This window comes from Pecten maximus, chromosome 6 (assembly GCF_902652985.1).
Source record: "Pecten maximus chromosome 6, xPecMax1.1, whole genome shotgun sequence".
NCBI classification, from domain to species: domain Eukaryota; kingdom Metazoa; phylum Mollusca; class Bivalvia; order Pectinida; family Pectinidae; genus Pecten; species Pecten maximus.
The window spans coordinates 1929180-1950572 of NC_047020.1; the positions used below are offsets into that span (position 1 = coordinate 1929180).

Genomic DNA, 21393 nt, shown 5'->3' on the forward strand with positions numbered 1-21393 from the left:
GTCTGTAATACAATGTGGTGTCTGTAATACAAGGTGGTGTCTGTAATATAAGGTGGTGTCTGTAATACAAGGTGGTGTCAGTAATACAATGTGGTGTCTGTAATACAAGGTGGAGTCAGTAATACAAGGTGGTGTCAGTAATACAAGGTGGTGTCAGTAATACAAGGTGGTGTCTGTAATACAAGGTGGTGTCTGTATTACAAGGTGGTGTCAGTAATACAAGGTGGTGTCAGTAATACAAGGTGGTGTCTGTAATACAAGGTGGTGTCTGTATTACAAGGTGGTGTCTGTAATACAAGGTGGTGTCTGTATTACAAGGTGGTGTCAGTAATACAAGGTGGTGTCTGTATTACAAGGTGGTGTCTGTATTACAAGGTGGTGTCTGTATTACAAGGTGGTGTCTGTAATACAAGGTGGTGTCTGTATTACAAGGTGGTGTCAGTCATACAAGGTGATGTCTGTAATATAAGGTGGTGTCTGTAATACAATGTGGTGTCAGTAATACAAGGTGGTGTCAGTAATACAATGTGGTGTCAGTAATACAATGTGGTGTCAGTAATACAATGTGGTGTCAGTAATACAAGGTGATGTCTGTAATACCAGGTGATGTCTGTAATATAAGGTGGTGTCTGTAATACAATGTGGTGTCAGTAATACAAGGTGGTGTCAGTAATACCAGGTGATGTCTGTAATACAAGGTGGTGTCTGTAATACAATGTGGTGTCAGTAATACAAGGTGGTGTCAATAATACAAGGTGGTGTCTGTAATACAAGGTGGTGTCTGTAATACAAGGTGGTGTCAGTGATACAAGGTGGTGTCAGTATAACAAGGTGGTGTCAGTAATACAAGGTGGTGTCAGTAATACAAGGTGGTGTCTGTAATACAAGGTGGTGTCAGTAATACAAGGTGGTGTCAGTAATACAAGATAGTGTCAGTATTACAAGGTGGTGTCAGTAATACAAGGTGGTGTCTGTAATACAAGGTGGTGTCAGTAATACAAGGTGGTGTCTGTAATACAAGGTGGTGTCAGTAATACAAGGTGGTGTCAGTATTACAAGGTGGTGTCAGTCATACAAGGTGGTGTCAGTCATACAAGGTGGTGTCAGTCATACAAGGTGGTGTCTGTAATACAAGGTGGTGTCTGTAATACAAGGTGGTGTCAGTAATACAAGGTGGTGTCAGTAATACAAGGTGGTGTCAGTAATACAAGGTGGTGTCAGTAATACAAGGTGGTGTCAGTAATACAAGGTGGTGTCAGTAATACAAGGTGGTGTCAGTAATACAAGATAGTGTCAGTATTACAAGGTGGTGTCTGTAATACAAGGTGGTGTCTGTAATACAAGGTGGTGTCAGTAATACAAGGTGGTGTCAGTAATACAAGGTGGTGTCAGTCATACAAGGTGGTGTCAGTCATACAAGGTGGTGTCAGTCATACAAGGTGGTGTCAGTAATACAAGGTGGTGTCTGTAATACAAGGTGGTGTCAGTAATACAATGTGGTGTCTGTAATACAATGTGGTGTCTGTAATATAAGGTGGTGTCTGTAATACAAGGTGGTGTCTGTAATACAAGGTGGTGTCAGTAATACAATGTGGTGTCAGTAATACAAGGTGGTGTCAGTAATACAATGTGGTGTCTGTAATACAAGGTGGTGTCAGTAATACAAGGTGGTGTCAGTAATACAAGGTGGAGTCAGTAATACAAGGTGGTGTCAGTAATACAAGGTGGTGTCTGTAATACAATGTGGTGTCAGTAATACAAGGTGGTGTCAGTAATACAATGTGGTGTCAGTATAACAAGGTGGTGTCTGTAATACAATGTGGTGTCTGTAATACAAGGTGGTGTCAGTAATACAAGGTGGAGTCAGTAATACAAGGTGGTGTCAGTAATACAAGGTGGTGTCTGTAATACAAGGTGGTGTCAGTAATACAAGGTGGTGTCAGTAATACAAGGTGGTGTCAGTAATACAAGGTGGTGTCTGTAATACAATGTGGTGTCTGTAATACAAGGTGGTGTCAGTAATACAATGTGGTGTCTGTAATACAAGGTGGTGTCAGTAATACAATGTGGTGTCAGTAATACAAGGTGGTGTCAGTAATACAATGTGGTGTCTGTAATACAAGGTGGTGTCTGTAATACAAGGTGGTGTCTGTATTACAAGGTGGTGTCAGTAATACAAGGTGGTGTCTGTAATACAAGGTGGTGTCAGTAATACAAGGTGGTGTCAGTAATACAAGGTGGTGTCTGTAATACAAGGTGGTGTCTGTAATACAAGGTGGTGTCAGTAATACAAGGTGGTGTCAGTAATACAAGGTGGTGTCTGTATTACAATGTGGTGTCAATAATACAAGGTGGAGTCAGTTATACAAGGTGGTGTCTGTAATACAAGGTGGTGTCAGTCATACAAGGTGGTGTCAGTAATACAATGTGGTGTCTGTAATACAAGGTGGTGTCTGTAATACAAGGTGGTGTCAGTAATACAAGGTGGTGTCAGTAATACAAGGTGGTGTCTGTAATACAAAGTGGTGTCAGTAATACAAGGTGGTGTCAGTAATACAATGTGGTGTCAGTAATACAAGGTGGTGTCAGTAATACAATGTGGTGTCAGTAATACAAGGTGGTGTCTGTATTACAAGGTGGTGTCTGTAATACAAGATGGTGTCAGTATAACAAGGTGGTGTCAGTAATACAAGGTGGTGTCAGTAATACAAGGTGGTGTCAGTAATACAAGGTGGTGTCAGTAATACAAGGTGGTGTCTGTAATACAAGGTGGTGTCTGTAATACAAGGTGGTGTCAGTAATACAAGGTGGTGTCAGTAATACAATATGGTGTCAGTAATACAAGGTGGTGTCAGTAATACAATGTGGTGTCAGTATTACAAGGTGGTGTCAGTATTACAAGGTGGTGTCAGTAATACAAGGTGGTGTCAGTAATACAAGGTGGTGTCAGTAATACAAGGTGGTGTCAGTAATACAAGGTTGTGTCTGTAATACAAGGTGGTGTCAGTAATACAATGTGGTGTCTGTAATACAAGGTGGTGTCTGTAATACAATGTGGTGTCAGTCATACAAGGTGGTGTCTGTAATACAATGTGGTGTCTGTAATACAAGGTGGTGTCTGTAATACAAGGTGGTGTCAGTAATACAATGTGGTGTTAGTAATACAAGGTGGTGTCTGTAATACAAGGTGGTGTCTGTAATACAAGGTGGTGTCAGTAATACAATGTGGTGTCTGTAATACAATGTGGTGTCTGTAATACAAGGTGGTGTCTGTAATACAAGGTGGTGTCTGTAATACAAGGTGGTGTCTGTAATACAATGTGGTGTCTGTAATACAAGGTGGTGTCTGTAATACAAGGTGGTGTCAGTAATACAAGGTGGTGTCAGTAATACAAGGTGGTGTCAGTAATACAATGTGGTGTCAGTAATACAAGGTGGTGTCAGTAATACAAGGTGGTGTCAGTATTACAATGTGGTGTCAATAATACAAGGTGGTGTCAGTAATACAAGGTGGTGTCAGTAATACAAGGTGGTGTCAGTAATACAAGGTGGTGTCAGTAATACAAGGTGGTGTCTGTAATACAAGGTGGTGTCAGTAATACAAGGTGGTGTCTGTAATACAAGGTGGTGTCAGTAATACAAGGTGGTGTCAGTAATACAAGGTGGTGTCAGTATTACAATGTGGTGTCAGTAATACAAGGTGGAGTCAGTAATACAAGGTGGTGTTAGTAATACAAGGTGGTGTCTGTAATACAAGGTGGTGTCAGTAATACAAGGTGGTGTCAGTAATACAAGGTGGTGTCTGTAATACAAGGTGGTGTCAGTATTACAAGGTGGTGTCAGTAATACAAGGTGGTGTCAGTAATACAATGTGGTGTCAGTATTACAATGTGGTGTCAGTAATACAAGGTGGAGTCAGTAATACAAGGTGGTGTCTGTAATACAAGGTGGTGTCTGTAATACAAGGTGGTGTCTGTAATACAAGGTGGTGTCAGTAATACAAGGTGGTGTCTGTAATACAAGGTGGTGTCTGTATTACAAGGTGGTGTCAGTAATACAAGGTGGTGTCAGTAATACAATATGGTGTCAGAAATACAATGTGGTGTCTGTAATACAAGGTGGTGTCTGTATTACAAGGTGGTGTCAGTAATACAATATGGTGTCAGTAATACAAGGTGGTGTCTGTAATACAAGGTGGTGTCAGTAATACAAGGTGGAGTCAGTAATACAAGGTGGTGTCAGTAATACAAGGTGGTGTCTGTAATACAAGGTGGTGTCAGTAATACAAGGTGGTGTCAGTAATACAAGGTGGTGTCAGTAATACAAGGTGGTGTCTGTAATACAAGGTGGTGTCAGTAATACAAGGTGGTGTCTGTAATACAATGTGGTGTCTGTAATACAAGGTGGTGTCTGTAATACAAGGTGGTGTCAGTATTACAAGGTGGTGTCTGTAATACAATGTGGTGTCTGTAATACAATGTGGTGTCAGTATTACAAGGTGGTGTCAGTATTACAAGGTGGTGTCAGTATTACAATGTGGTGTCAGTAATACAAGGTGGTGTCAGTAATACAAGGTGGTGTCTGTAATACAAGGTGGAGTCAGTAATACAATGTGGTGTCAGTAATACAAGGTGGTGTCTGTAATACAAGGTGGTGTCAGTAATACAATGTGGTGTCAGTAATACAAGGTGGTGTCAGTTATACAAGGTGGTGTCTGTAATACAAGGTGGAGTCAGTAATACAATGTGGTGTCTGTAATACAAGGTGGTGTCAGTAATACAAGGTGGTGTCAGTAATACAATGTGGTGTTAGTAATACAAGGTGGTGTCTGTAATACAAGGTGGTGTCAGTAATACAAGGTGGTGTCTGTAATACAAGGTGGTGTCAGTAATACAAGGTGGTGTCAGTAATACAATGTGGTGTCTGTAATACAAGGTGGTGTCTGTAATACAAGGTGGTGTCAGTAATACAATGTGGTGTTAGTAATACAAGGTGGTGTCTGTAATACAAGGTGGTGTCAGTAATACAAGGTGGTGTCTGTAATACAAGGTGGTGTCAGTAATACAAGGTGGTGTCAGTAATACAAGGTGATGTCTGTAATACCAGGTGATGTCTGTAATACAAGATGGTGTCAGTATAACAAGGTGGTGTCTGTAATACAAGGTGGTGTCAGTAATACAAGGTGGTGTCAGTAATACAAGGTGGTGTCTGTAATACAAGGTGGTGTCTGTAATACAAGGTGGTGTCTGTAATACAAGGTGGTGTCTGTAATACAAGGTGGTGTCTGTAATACAAGGTGGTGTCAGTAATACAAGGTGGTGTCAGTAATACAAGGTGGTGTCTGTAATACAAGGTGGTGTCTGTAATACAAGGTGGTGTCAGTAATACAAGGTGGTGTCAGTAATACAATGTGGTGTCAGTAATACAATGTGGTGTCTGTAATACAATGTGGTGTCAGTAATACAATGTGGTGTCTGTAATACAAGGTGGTGTCTGTATTACAAGGTGGTGTCTGTAATACAAGGTGGTGTCAGTATTACAAGGTGGTGTCAGTAATACAAGGTGGTGTCTGTAATACAAGGTGGTGTCAGTAATACAAGGTGGTGTCTGTAATACAAGGTGGTGTCTGTAATACAAGGTGGTGTCAGTATTACAATGTGGTGTCAGTAATACAAGGTGGTGTCAGTAATACAAGGTGGTGTCAGTAATACAATGTGGTGTCAGTAATACAAGGTGGTGTCAGTAATACAAGGTGGTGTCAGTATTACAATGTGGTGTCAGTAATACAAGGTGGTGTCTGTAATACAAGGTGGTGTCAGTAATACAAGGTGGTGTCAGTAATACAAGGTGGTGTCTGTAATACAATGTGGTGTCTGTAATACAAGGTGGAGTCAGTAATACAAGGTGGTGTCAGTAATACCAGGTGGAGTCAGTATAACAAGGTGGTGTCAGTAATACAATGTGGTGTCTGTAATACAAGGTGGTGTCTGTAATACAAGGTGGTGTCCGTCATACAAGAAATATATTTCCTTTCGTGGACTTCCAGTATCAATTACATGAAACAGTACAACCTAATGATGTTTGACCTTATTGTTAATTATGCACGCAAGGTCATGGACTAAGATCAGGGATCATTTGTTTCACTTAAGTGCATCAGCAGACAGATATAGGTCAGAAGAATAACTCTTAGTCTTTATTTCCTGTATTAATTGATGAAACTGAAACAAACATCAATCCAAAACTAAACACTGTCACTTCATTAGTCAGGTCACATTTCTCCTAAAATCGTGTGGTCTTTCTGTCTGTATATCATCATGAGTACACTGTATATATTACGTATACATTATGCTAATTAGATATTTAGGTCAAATTAAACTTGACAGAATATAATAATCATAATTACTTTCACTCTCAGGTCATATGCCAAGGGATTCAAAGGTTGGAGACAACTATCAATGACAGAGGACAGAGAAAAAACCATAAAGAATGCAACACTGTGGCTGCTTCCTAAAATCTAAGGCATGTGAAACATGTGTAGATCAACTGACATTGCCATTACAATGTAAATTGTTAGAGTACAGTGTCACTGTTACAGTACAGTGTCCACACAGTGTCAATGTTACAGTACAGTGTCCACACAGTGTCAGTGTTACAGTACAGTATCCACACAGTGTCACTGTTACAGTACAGTGTCCACACAGTGTCAGTGTTACAGTACAGTGTCCACACAGTGTCACTGTTACAGTACAGTGTCCACACAGTGTCACCGTTACGGTACAGTGTCCACACAGTGTCAATGTTACAGTACAGTGTCCACACAGTGTCACTGTTACAGTACAGTGTCCACACAGTGTCATTGTTACAGTACAGTGTCCACACAGTGTCACTGTTACAGTACAGTGTCCACACAGTGTCAATGTTACAGTACAGTGTCCACACAGTGTCAATGTTACAGTACAGTGTCCACACAGTGTCATTGTTACAGTACAGTGTCCACACAGTGTCACTGTTACAGTACAGTGTCCACACAGTGTCAATGTTACAGTACAGTGTCCACACAGTGTCAATGTTACTGTTACAGTGTCCACACAGTGTCAATGTTACAGTACAGTGTCCACACAGTGTCAATGTTACAGTACAGTGTCCACATAGTGTCACTGTTACAGTACAGTGTCCACACAGTGTCACTGTTACAGTACAGTGTCTACACAGTGTCACTGTTACAGTACAGTGTCCACACAGTGTCAATGTTACAGTACAGTGTCCACACAGTGTCAATGTTACAGTACAGTGTCCACACAGTGTCACTGTTACAGTACAGTGTCCACACAGTGTAAATGTTACAGTACAGTGTCCACACAGTGTCACTGTTACAGTACAGTGTCCACACAGTGTCAGTGTTACAGTACAGTGTCCAAACAGTGTCATTGTTACAGTACAGTGTCCACACAGTGTCACTGTTACAGTACAGTGTCCACACAGTGTCAATGTTACAGTACAGTGTCCACACAGTGTCCACACAGTGTCAATGTTACAGTACAGTGTCCACACAGTGTCAATGTTACAGTACAGTATCCACACAGTGTCACTGTTACAGTACAGTGTCCACACAGTGTCAGTGTTACAGTACAGTGTCCACACAGTGTCACTGTTACAGTACAGTGTCCACACAGTGTCAATGTTACAGTACAGTGTCCACACAGTGTCACTGTTACAGTACAGTGTCCACACAGTGTCACTGTTACAGTACAGTGTCCACACAGTGTCATTGTTACAGTACAGTGTCCACACAGTGTCACTGTTACAGTACAGTGTCCACACAGTGTCAATGTTACAGTACAGTGTCCACACAGTGTCCACACAGTGTCAATGTTACAGTACAGTGTCCACACAGTGTCAATGTTACAGTACAGTGTCCACACAGTGTCAATGTTACAGTACAGTGTCCACACAGTGTCAATGTTACAGTACAGTGTCCACACAGTGTCACCGTTACGGTACAGTGTCCACACAGTGTCACTATTACAGTACAGTGTCCACACAGTGTCACTGTTACAGTACAGTGTCCACACAGTGTCACTGTTACAGTACAGTGTCCACACAGTGTCAATGTTACAGTACAGTGTCCACACAGTGTCACTATTACAGTACAGTGTCCACACAGTGTCACTGTTACAGTACAGTGTCCACACAGTGTCAATGTTACAGTACAGTGTCCACACAGTGTCAATGTTACAGTACAGTGTCCACACAGTGTCACTGTTACAGTACAGTGTCCACACAGTGTCACTGTTACAGTACAGTGTCTACACAGTGTCACTGTTACAGTACAGTGTCCACACAGTGTCAATGTTACAGTACAGTGTCTACACAGTGTCAATGTTACAGTAAAGTATCCACACAGTGTCACTGTTACAGTACAGTGTCTACACAGTGTCAATGTTACAGTACAGTGTCCACACAGTGTCAATGTTACAGTACAGTGTCCACACAGTGTCAATGTTACAGTACAGTGTCCACACAGTGTCAATGTTACAGTACAGTGTCCACACAGTGTCAATGTTACAGTACAGTGTCCACACAGTGTCAATGTTACAGTACAGTGTCCACACAGTGTCACCGTTACGGTACAGTGTCCACACAGTGTCACTATTACAGTACAGTGTCCACACAGTGTCACTGTTACAGTACAGTGTCCACACAGTGTCAATGTTACAGTACAGTGTCCACACAGTGTCACTGTTACAGTACAGTGTCCACACAGTGTCAATGTTACAGTACAGTGTCCACACAGTGTCACTATTACAGTACAGTGTCCACACAGTGTCACTGTTACAGTACAGTGTCCACACAGTGTCAATGTTACAGTACAGTGTCCACACAGTGTCAATGTTACAGTACAGTGTCCACATAGTGTCACTGTTACAGTACAGTGTCCACACAGTGTCACTGTTACAGTACAGTGTCTACACAGTGTCACTGTTACAGTACAGTGTCCACACAGTGTCACTGTTACAGTACAGTGTCTACACAGTGTCAATGTTACAGTAAAGTATCCACACAGTGTCAGTGTTACAGTACAGTGTCTACACAGTGTCAATGTTACAGTACAGTGTCCACACAGTGTCACTGTTACAGTACAGTGTCCACACAGTGTCAATGTTACAGTACAGTGTCCACACAGTGTCACTGTTACAGTACAGTGTCCACACAGTGTCAGTGTTACAGTACAGTGTCCACAGTGTCACTGTTACAGTACAGTGTCCACACAGTGTCACTGTTACAGTACAGTGTCCACACAGTGTCAGTGTTACAGTACAGTGTCCACAGTGTCACTGTTACAGTACAGTGTCCACAGTGTCACTGTTACAGTACAGTGTCCACACAGTGTCACTGTTACAGTACGGTGTCCACACAGTGTCAATGTTACAGTACGGTGTCCACACAGTGTCACTGTTACTGTTACAGTGTCCACACAGTGTCACTGTTACAGTACAGTGTCCACACAGTGTCAATGTTACAGTACAGTGTCCACACAGTGTCAATGTTACAGTACAGTGTCCACACAGTGTCAATGTTACAGTACAGTGTCCACACAGTGTCAATGTTACAGTACAGTGTCCACACAGTGTCAATGTTACAGTACAGTGTCCACACAGTGTCAGTGTTACAGTACAGTGTCCACACAGTGTCAATGTTACAGTACAGTGTCCACACAGTGTCAATGTTACAGTACAGTGTCCACACAGTGTCAATGTTACAGTACAGTGTCCACACAGTGTCACTGTTACAGTACAGTGTCCACAGTGTCCACACAGTGTCAATGTTACAGTACAGTGTCCACACAGTGTCCACACAGTGTCAATGTTACAGTACAGTGTCCACACAGTGTCCACACAGTGTCAATGTTACAGTACAGTGTCCACACAGTGTCACTGTTACAGTACAGTGTCCACACAGTGTCAATGTTACAGTACAGTGTCCACACAGTGTCATTGTTACAGTACAGTGTCCACACAGTGTCACTGTTACAGTACAGTGTCCACACAGTGTCAATGTTACAGTACAGTGTCCACACAGTGTCAATGTTACAGTACAGTGTCCACACAGTGTCAATGTTACAGTACAGTGTCCACACAGTGTCAATGTTACAGTACAGTGTCCACACAGTGTCACTGTTACAGTACAGTGTCCACACAGTGTCACTGTTACAGTACAGTGTCCACACAGTGTCACTGTTACAGTGCAGTGTCCACACAGTGTCAATGTTACAGTACAGTGTCCACACAGTGTCATTGTTACTGTTACAGTCTGTGTACCAACATGCATCATAGACAGTATGATACTATCGTCAATTTTAAAACAATTATATTTGTAACAAATTGGTACTATATATAACACCTCCACAGAGATAAACAGGAATGTAGCCAATCAAATTGATGGCTTCAGTTTTATTTTTGTATTATTCTCTTTTTTTTGTGCTGTGTAGACAGTGTAGGCAGTCAAACATGAAAATTTCCCAGACATACAAAATAACAATCTGTTTATGACATTGATAACAACAGCAGCACTTTATGCTGGATGTGTTAAAAACTGGTGTGTTATTGATGGTGTTCTACCAACAGTTTCTGTTACCAAGGTAACAATACCACCATTTAAACCACCCTCTACTGCCAGAGTTTCTGTTACCAGGGTAACAATACCACCATTTAAACCACCCTCTACTGCCAGAGTTTCTGTTACCAAGGTAACAATACCACCATTTAAACCACCCTCTACTGCCAGAGTTTCTGTTACCAAGGTAACAATACCACCATTTAAACTATCCACTACTGCCAGAGTTTCTGTTACCAAGGTAACAATACCACCATTTAAACCACCCACTACTGCCAGAGTTTCTGTTACCAAGGTAACAATACCACCATTTAAACCACCCACTACTGCCAGAGTTTCTGTTACCAAGGTAACAATACCACCATTTAAACTATCCACTACTGCCAGAGTTTCTGTTACCAGGGTAACAATACCACCATTTAAACCACCCACTACTGCCAGAGTTTCTGTTACCAAGGTAACAATACCACCATTTAAACCACCCACTACTGCCAGAGTTTCTGTTACCAAGGTAACAATACCATGGCTTGAACCACCTTAAACAGCATTGTTTCTGTTACCAAGGTAACAATTAATGCCAACATTTAAACCACTACGGACCTATATGTGTTAATTAAGTCAAAGTGACGCAAAGTCTTCATACTAACATCTGTAGCTCACAGAACAAAGGAAGAGTTCAGATCACTGGAGCTCAGGTTTAAGGATGGAGAAAACAATAATACAAAAATCTGTAAAAGTTTTAAAAACATACTGGACTTTGGTGAAATAGAACTTGTGTAAAATGGTAGTTCAATGTATCTACATGTAACTGACTGCATTCCATTCCTCTAAAACTCCCCACCCCAGTGACCCCACCCCAACCCCAAACAAAACATACCCCTACAATGATATAGTTATCACCCCACCCCAAACAAAACATACACCTACAATGATATAGTTATCACCCCACCCCAAACAAAACATACACCTACAATGATATAGTTATCACCCCCACCCCAAACAAAACATACCCCTACAATGATATAGTTATCACCCCCACCCCAAACAAAACATACCCCTACAATGATATAGTTATCACCCCCACCCCAAACAAAACATACCCCTACAATGATATAGTTATCACCCCCACCCCAAACAAAACATACACCTACAATGATATAGTTATCACCCCACCCCAAACAAAACATACACCTACAATGATATAGTTATCACCCCCCCCCAAACAAAACATACACCTACAATGATATAGTTATCACCCCCCACCCCAAACAAAATATACACCTACAATGATATAGTTATCACCCCCCACCCCAACAAAATATACACCTACAATGATATAGTTATCACCCCCACCCCAACAAACATACACCTACAATGATATAGTTATCACCCCCACCCCAAACAAAACTACCCCTACAATGATATAGTTATCACCCCAACAAAACATACCCCTACAATGATATAGTTTATCACCCCCAACCCCAAACAAAACATACCCCTACAATGATATAGTTATCACCCCAAACAAAACATACACCTACAATGATATAGTTATCACCCCAAACAAAACATACCCCTACAATGATATAGTTATCACCCCCACCCAACAAAACATACCCCTACAATGATATAGTTATCACCCCCACCCCAAACAAAACATACCCCTACAATGATATAGTTATCACCCCACCCCAAACAGAACATACACCTACAATGATATAGTTATCACCCCCACCCCAAACAAAACATACACCTACAATGATATAGTTATCACCCCCACCCCAAACAAAACATACCCCTACAATGATATAGTTATCACCTCAAACAAAACATACCCCTACAATGATATAGTTATCACCCCCACCCCAAACAAAACATACACCTACAATGATATAGTTATCACCCCCACCCCAAACAAAACATACCCCTACAATGATATAGTTATCACCCCACCCCAAACAAAACATACACCTACAATGATATAGTTATCACCCCCACCCCCAAACAAAACATACCCCTACAATGATATAGTTATCACCCCCACCCCAAACAAAACATATACCTACAATGATATAGTTATCACCCCCACCCCAAACAAAACATACACCTACAATGATATAGTTATCACCCCCACCCCAAACAAAACATACACCTACAATGATATAGTTATCACCCCCACCCCAAACAAAACATACACCTACAATGATATAGTTATCACCCCCACCCCAAACAAAACATACACCTACAATGATATAGTTATCACCCCCACCCCAAACAAAACATACACCTACAATGATATAGTTATCACCCCCACCCCAAACAAAACATATACCTACAATGATATAGTTATCACCCCCACCCCAAACAAAACATACACCTACAATGATATAGTTATCACCCCCACCCCAAACAAAACATACACCTACAATGATATAGTTATCACCCCCACCCCAAACAAAACATACACCTACAATGATATAGTTATCACCCCCACCCCAAACAAAACATACACCTACAATGATATAGTTATCACCCCCACCCCAAACAAAACATACACCTACAATGATATAGTTATCACCCCCACCCCAAACAAAACATACACCTACAATGATATAGTTATCACCCCCACCCCAAACAAAACATACACCTACAATGATATAGTTATCACCCTCACCCCAAACAAAACATACACCTACAATGATATAGTTATCACCCCCACCCCAAACAAAACATACACCTACAATGATATAGTTATCACCCTCACCCCAAACAAAACATACACCTACAATGATATAGTTATCACCCCCCACCCCAAACAAAACATACACCTACAATGATATAGTTATCACCCCCACCCCAAACAAAACATACACCTACAATGATATAGTTATCACCCCACCCCAAACAAAACATACACCTACAATGATATAGTTATCACCCCACCCCAAACAAACATACACCTACAATGATATAGTTATCACCTCAAACAAAACATACCCCTTCAATGATATAGTTATCACCCCCACCCCAAACAAAACATACCCCTACAATGATATAGTTATCACCCCCACCCCAAACAAAACATACACCTACAATGATATAGTTATCACCCCACCCCAAACAAAACATACCCTACAATGATATAGTTATCACCTCACCCCAAACAAAACATACACCTACAATGATATAGTTATCACCCCCACCCCAAACAAAACATACACCTACAATGATATAGATATCACCCCACCCCAAACAAAACATACAATGATATAGTTATCACCCCCACCCCAAACAAAACATACACCTACAATGATATAGTTATCACCCCAAACAAAACATACACCTACAATGATATAGTTATCACCCCAAACAAAACATACACCTACAATGATATAGTTATCATCCCCACCCCAAACAAAACAAACACCTACAATGATATAGTTATCACCCCACCCCAAACAAAACATACCCCTACAATGATATAGTTATCACCCCCACCCCAAACAAAACATACACCTACAATGATATAGTTATCACCCCAAACAAAACATACCCCTACAATGATATAGTTATCACCCCCACCCCAAACAAAACATACACCTACAATGATATAGTTATCACCCCCACCCCAAACAAAACATACACCTACAATGATATAGTTATCACCCCAAACAAAACATACACCTACAATGATATAGTTATCACCCCAAACAAAACATACACCTACAATGATATAGTTATCATCCCCACCCCAAACAAAACAAACACCTACAATGATATAGTTATCACCCCACCCCAAACAAAACATTCCCCTACAATGATATAGTTATCACCCCCACCCCAAACAAAACATACACCTACAATGATATAGTTATCACCCCAAACAAAACATACCCCTACAATGATATAGTTATCACCCCACCCCAAACAAAACATACACCTACAATGATATAGTTATCACCCCACCCCAAACAAAACATACACCTACAATGATATAGTTATCACCCCCACCCCAAACAAAACATATACCTACAAAGATATAGTTATCACCCCACCCCAAACAAAACATACCCCTACAATGATATAGTTATCACCCTCACCCCAAACAAAACATACACCTACAATGATATAGTTATCACCCCACCCCAAACAAAACATACACCTACAATGATATAGTTATCACCCCAAACAAAACATACACCTACAATGATATAGTTATCACCCCAAACAAAACATACGTCACCTACAATGATATAGTTATCACCCCAAACAAAACATACACCTACAATGATATAGTTATCACCCCAAACAAAACATACACCTACAATGATATAGTTACCATCCCCACCCCAAACAAAACATAAACCTACAATGATATAGTTATCACCCCCACCCCAAACAAAACATACACCTACAATGATATAGTTATCATCCCCACCCCAAACAAAACATACACCTACAATGATATAGTTATCACCCCCACCCCAAACAAAACATACACCTACATTGATATAGTTATCACCCCAAACAAAACATACCCCTACAATGATATAGTTATCACCCCAAACAAAACATACACCTACAATGATATAGTTATCACCTCACCCCAAACAAAACATACACCTACAATGATATAGTTATCACCCCCACCCCAAACAAAACATACCCCTACAATGATATAGTTATCACCCCCACCCCAAACAAAACATACACCTACAATGATATAGTTATCACCCCACCCCAAACAAAACATACACCTACAATGATATAGTTATCACCCCCACCCCAAACAAAACATACACCTACAATGATATAGTTATCACCCCCACCCCAAACAAAACATACACCTACAGTGATATAGTTATCACCCCAAACAAAACATACACCTACAATGATATAGTTATCACCCCCACCCCAAACAAAACAAACACCTACAATGATATAGTTATCACCCCCACCCCAAACAAAACATACACCTACAGTGATATAGTTATCACCCCAAACAAAACATACCCCTACAATGATATAGTTATCACCCCCACCCCAAACAAAACATACCCCTACAATGATATAGTTATCACCCCCACCCCAAACAAAACATACACCTACAATGATATAGTTATCACCTCACCCCAAACAAAACATACCCCTACAATGATATAGTTATCACCCCAACCCCAAACAAAACATACCCCTACAGTGATATAGTTATCACCCCACCCCAAACAAAACATACCCCTACAATGATATAGTTATCACCCCAAACAAAACATACACCTACAATGATATAGTTATCACCCCCACCCCAAACAAAACATACCCCTACAATGATATAGTTATCACCCCCACCCCAAACAAAACATACACCTACAATGATATAGTTATCACCCCCACCCCAAACAAAACATACCCCTACAATGATATAGTTATCACCCCCACCCCAAACAAAACATACACCTACAATGATATAGTTATCACCCCAAACAAAACATACCCCTACAATGATATAGTTATCACCCCCACCCCAAACAAAACATACCCCTACAATGATATAGTTATCACCCCCACCCCAAACAAAACATACCCCTACAATGATATAGTTATCACCCCCACCCCAAACAAAACATACACCTACAATGATATAGTTATCACCCCCACCCCAAACAAAACATACACCTACAATGATATAGTTATCACCCCCACCCCAAACAAAACATACCCCTACAATGATATAGTTATCACCTCACCCCAAACAAAACATACCCCTACAATGATATAGTTATCACCCCCACCCCAAACAAAACATACACCTACAATGATATAGTTATCACCCCACCCCAAACAAAACATACACCTACAATGATATAGTTATCACCCCCACCCCAAACAAAACATACACCTACAATGATATAGTTATCACCCCACCCCAAACAAAACATACACCTACAATGATATAGTTATCACCCCCACCCCAAACAAAACATACACCTACAATGATATAGTTATCACCCCCACCCCAAACAAAACATACCCCTACAATGATATAGTTATCACCCCCACCCCAAACAAAACATACACCTACAATGATATAGTTATCACCCCAAACAAAACATACCCCTACAATGATATAGTTATCACCCCCACCCCAAACAAAACATACCCCTACAATGATATAGTTATCACCCCAAACAAAACATACACCTACAATGATATAGTTATCACCCCCACCCCAAACAAAACATACCCCTACAATGATATAGTTATCACCCCCACCCCAAACAAGACATATACCTACAAAGATATAGTTATCACCCCCACCCCAAACAAAACATACCCCTACAATGATATAGTTATCACCCCCACCCCAAACAAAACATACACCTACAATGATATAGTTATCACCCCAAACAAAACATACCCCTACAATGATATAGTTATCACCCCCCACCCCAAACAAAACATACCCCTACAATGATATAGTTATCACCCCAAACAAAACATACACCTACAATGATATAGTTATCACCCCCACCCCAAACAAAACATATACCTACAATGATATAGTTATCACCCCACCCCAAACAAAACATACACCTACAATGATATAGTTATCACCCCCACCCCAAACAAAACATACACCTACAATATGATATAGTTATGTAATCAAGTCACCACCTTATGATCCCCTAGCCTCACCCTGCTGACACTCTATCAGATAAGATGGTATAGATGGTACTAGATTTGTATAATGTCTATCTATCAGATAAAACTGTTCACACATGACAGTTTGATTCCCTATCTATTTAGCCATTCACACCCTGCAGTAACAATAGTGTGCCTCCAGGACAACAGGGTCTGACCAATCTTCATTCCTATCAAACTAACTTTGTCAGTAAGAGGAGGGCAGATGGTCATAGTTTGGGGTCTGAGGGTTTGAGAGTTAAGTGTACTTTGTATAGTGTACACTGGGGTGTGTCTGTATGTATGGTGACTGTAAAAAAACAGGGGTGTGTCTATAGTGAAGCTGGGATGTGTCTGTATGGTGACCCGTGACCCTAGGATGGTGACCCTAGGGTGTGTCATGTTGCCAAAGGATGTGGCCAATGGCAGTTGGTTATGTCTGGTGGCTGGGAATGTGTCTATTGTCAATATAGGGTGTGGGCCTAGTGTGTGTCTGGTGGCCCTTATATAGTGTGTGTTTGGTGGCCCTAGTGTGTGTCTGGTGGCCCTAGTGTGTGTTTGGTGGCCCTAGTGTGTGTTTCGTGGCCCTAGTGTGTGTCTGGTGGCCCTTATATAGTGTGTGTTTCGTGGCCCTAGTGTGTGTCTGGTGGCCCTCGTGTGTGTCTGGTGGCCCTAGTGTGTGTTTCGTGGCCCTAGTGTGTGTCTGGTGGCCCTAGTGTGTGTCTGGTGGCCCTAGTGTGTGTCTGGTGGCCCTAGTGTGTGTTTGGTGGCCCTAGTGTGTGTTTGGTGGCCCTAGTGTGTGTCTGGTGGCCCTAGTGTGTGTCTGGTGGCCCTAGTGTGTGTCTGGTGGGCCTAGTGTGTGTTTGGTGGCCCTAGTGTGTGTCTTGCCAGCTCGGGGATCTACATGTAGGTAGCAGAACTGAGAGTATCTCTTGTCAGTAACTGGACCTAGGATAAAATTCTTTTGTTTGTCAGTTATAGCCTTTATTTATTCATTACAGAAATCAATTGGCACACATTTATTGTGTAGAATTGTGTAGTATGTGTTCTCTGTGATAGAAGGTGTAAACTGGGGCAACATTTCATCAGGCATTAATAAGTGTAACAGAGGAGAAACTGTAGCAGCCAGACCGGGGTTCGAACCCGGGACCCTCCAAACTCTAGACGGACACTCTACCACTGAGCTACCTGGTCGACGATGATCGACCCAGTCCAGTTCCACTACATAAGAAAGCTTCCACTATATAGGGGGTTCGTTTGATCAAAACTGATGCAAAAAATACATGGAAATTTGTAGCAAATTTTAGTTATTTAAATTTAAGCTGCTCTAATTCATCGTATATAATACAAAGTAACAGGTTTATAAGATATATACTAGTTTTCACATTTTTATACCCTGTAGTTAGTATAATATTATATATAATCATATTCTTATCAAATACTGATACAAAACAATTAAACTGCTGAAGTAATTAACAGGCCGACAAGCATATCCCGGATGGAGGAGTACATTACACCAACAAACACTTATAAATCCTACATGTACCCTTCCTGATGAGCTGTTCCTGATTCACATGTACATGATACTGCATCAAACTTAATTCTGACAACAAATATGATTCAAGTTTACATAAGTCAATATGAGCTATACCTATCAATCCTACGTTCCGAGGTGTTTACTACCTCCAATGTATACAGGTACACATACAGGCCTACTAATTTGAAGTCTTTTGTTACACGACTGCGTGGTGTGTATTTTTCACAAAAGAACTTTACCCAATGGTAGCTTTAACCTGTTTACAAGTTTTAATTCTCTGATTTCAAAACAACATTACACACCTTTAAATTTAAAAAGTCATGTGACTGGAAAAAAATGCTGTTTTAAGTGCGCTTTTGGTAAAGAGCCCATGCACTCATAGTACAATTAGAGATATAAGTCAAGTACAGGTACAAATGTAAACCAATGAGACCATGGCAAGATGGTCATTAAAACCATATAGTAAAAGAAGAAAAAAACCTAAATTTTCAAGGTTTGTTACCTTCATTTTTACCTTTAATTCTATATATATAATGTGTGCCTGCATGTAGACAAGACATTGGAGACGGGAGAAACAATTGATTTTTGAAAGCTATTGAATCAATTTCCTAAATCAAATAATCTATCATACAATTAGACACCCACTCAGATGTATAGGTGAGTGAATGTGACAATTAAGTTGTGTTTCACATCATTACTGTAACACTTACCTCAAACTGCCTGTGTTACCCATTGTTCCACTGACATCTACCTTGTAATCGAAGGTACAAGAAATACAGGTACATATGTATATATTTATATCAAATGTTCATTGTAGCGTGCAATTTTGATATTTTTCTCCTGTTAAGAATGACTGCCTCAAGACAAGTTTGGTCAATGAGACTAACAGACTGTAGTAATGGTTGGACAGGTTCCAGTAACTTTCAACCAATCATAATGTTGATAAGTGGAGCTGGTATCCTAATATGGAAACTGTATGTTCTTATCTGTAATAGGTGTAAGTGTAATAGCATGATGATAAAAGCTTGATGGATAGTGACACCAGACAGCAAGAATGTAGACAGAGACACTGAGAAAAACAACTATTTACATATAGACCTGTTTAATTATATACATAGCATCACTTGAAGATTATTAGCAAGATTGATGTATCAATGCTATGGCCCCTAATGCCAATCTTATATAAAATATCAAATTGAAGAAATCAAAGTATCAAGATTATCAATATTTGTTTGATACATTTCACACACCTGTTGGCAGGCTAGCATTGTGTGCATCTTTCCATACTTATATGTATTTTTCATCTGTTCTATTTGTTTCAAAAAAAGTGACCTTGACATTGGTATTTGATATAGTTTGGTTTATTTTGTTTTTAACAGACAGGGTTATTTAAGGACATGCCTGGTTTTGGAGGTGGAGGAAAGCAGGAGTACCCTGTACAAGAATCACCGGCCTTATACGGTCAGTACCAGGCAACTGTCCCAAGTGGGTTTCGAACTCACAACCCTGAGATGGAGGGCTAGTGATAAAGTGTCGAGACACCTTAATCACTCGGCCACTGCGGCCCCTCAGACTATGTGACCAGAAAGTTAGGACAGACAGTGTGACTGCATGTGACCAGACAGATGGACAGACAGTGTGACTATGTGACCAGACAGTTTGGACAGACAGTGTGACTATGTGACCAGACAGTTTGGACAGACAGTGTGACTATGGGACCAGATGGTTTGGACAGACAGTGTGACTATGGGACCAAATGGTTTGGACAGACAGATGGACAGACAGTGTGACTATGGGACCAGATGGTTTGGACAGACAGTGTGACTGCATGTGACCAGACAGTTTGGACAGACAGTGTGACTATGGGACCAGACAGTTTGGACAGACAGTGTGACTGCATGTGACCAGACAGATGGACAGACAGTGTGACTATGTGACCAGACAGTTTGGACAGACAGTGTGACTATGGGACCAGATGGTTTGGACAGACAGTGTGACTGCATGTGACCAGACAGATGGACAGACAGTGTGACTATGTGACCAGACAGTTTGGACAGACAGTGTGACTATGGGACCAGATGGTTTGGACAGACAGTTTGACTATGGGACCAAATGGTTTGGACAGACAGATGGACAGACAGTGTGACTATGGGACCAGATGGTTTGGACAGACAGTGTGACTATGGGACCAGACAGATGGACAGACAGTGTGACTATGGGACCAAATGGTTTGGACAGACAGATGGACAGACAGTGTGACTATGGGACCAGATGGTTTGGACAGACAGTGTGACTATGGGACCAGACAGATGGACAGACAGTGTGACTATGTGACCAGACAGTTTGGACAGACAGTGTGACTATGGGACCAGATGGTTTGGACAGACAGTGTGACTATGGGACCAGACAGTTTGGACAGACAGTGTGACTATGGGACCAGACAGTTTGGACAGACAGTGTGACTATGGGACCAGATGGTTTGGACAGACAGATGGACAGACAGTGTGACTATAATAGGGGACTTGAATACAGGGATCCTTCTAATTACACACTGGCCTCGA

General features: G+C 41.0%; 1 protein-coding gene and 1 non-coding gene across 5 annotated transcripts in view; both read right to left on the minus strand.

Moving 5' to 3' along the window:
* The window catches only part of LOC117328698 (sodium bicarbonate transporter-like protein 11), a 103821-nt gene that overhangs the window by 48328 nt on the left and 34100 nt on the right, over positions 1-21393 (minus strand). For 2 of the 4 annotated variants that reach the window (XM_033886190.1, XM_033886186.1), the window contains exon 1: positions 19543-19656. The exons of the other annotated variants lie outside the window; for them this stretch is intronic. In XM_033886190.1, the coding sequence (XP_033742081.1) occupies positions 19543-19565 (23 nt within the window). In that variant the 5' untranslated portion in view covers positions 19566-19656. Of the gene's footprint in view, positions 1-19542; positions 19657-21393 lie in introns of those variants that run through there. 4 annotated transcript variants of the gene reach the window in all.
* On the minus strand, positions 18418-18489 carry Trnas-aga. Its single transcript has one exon. It is a non-coding gene; the product is annotated as a tRNA-Ser (tRNA).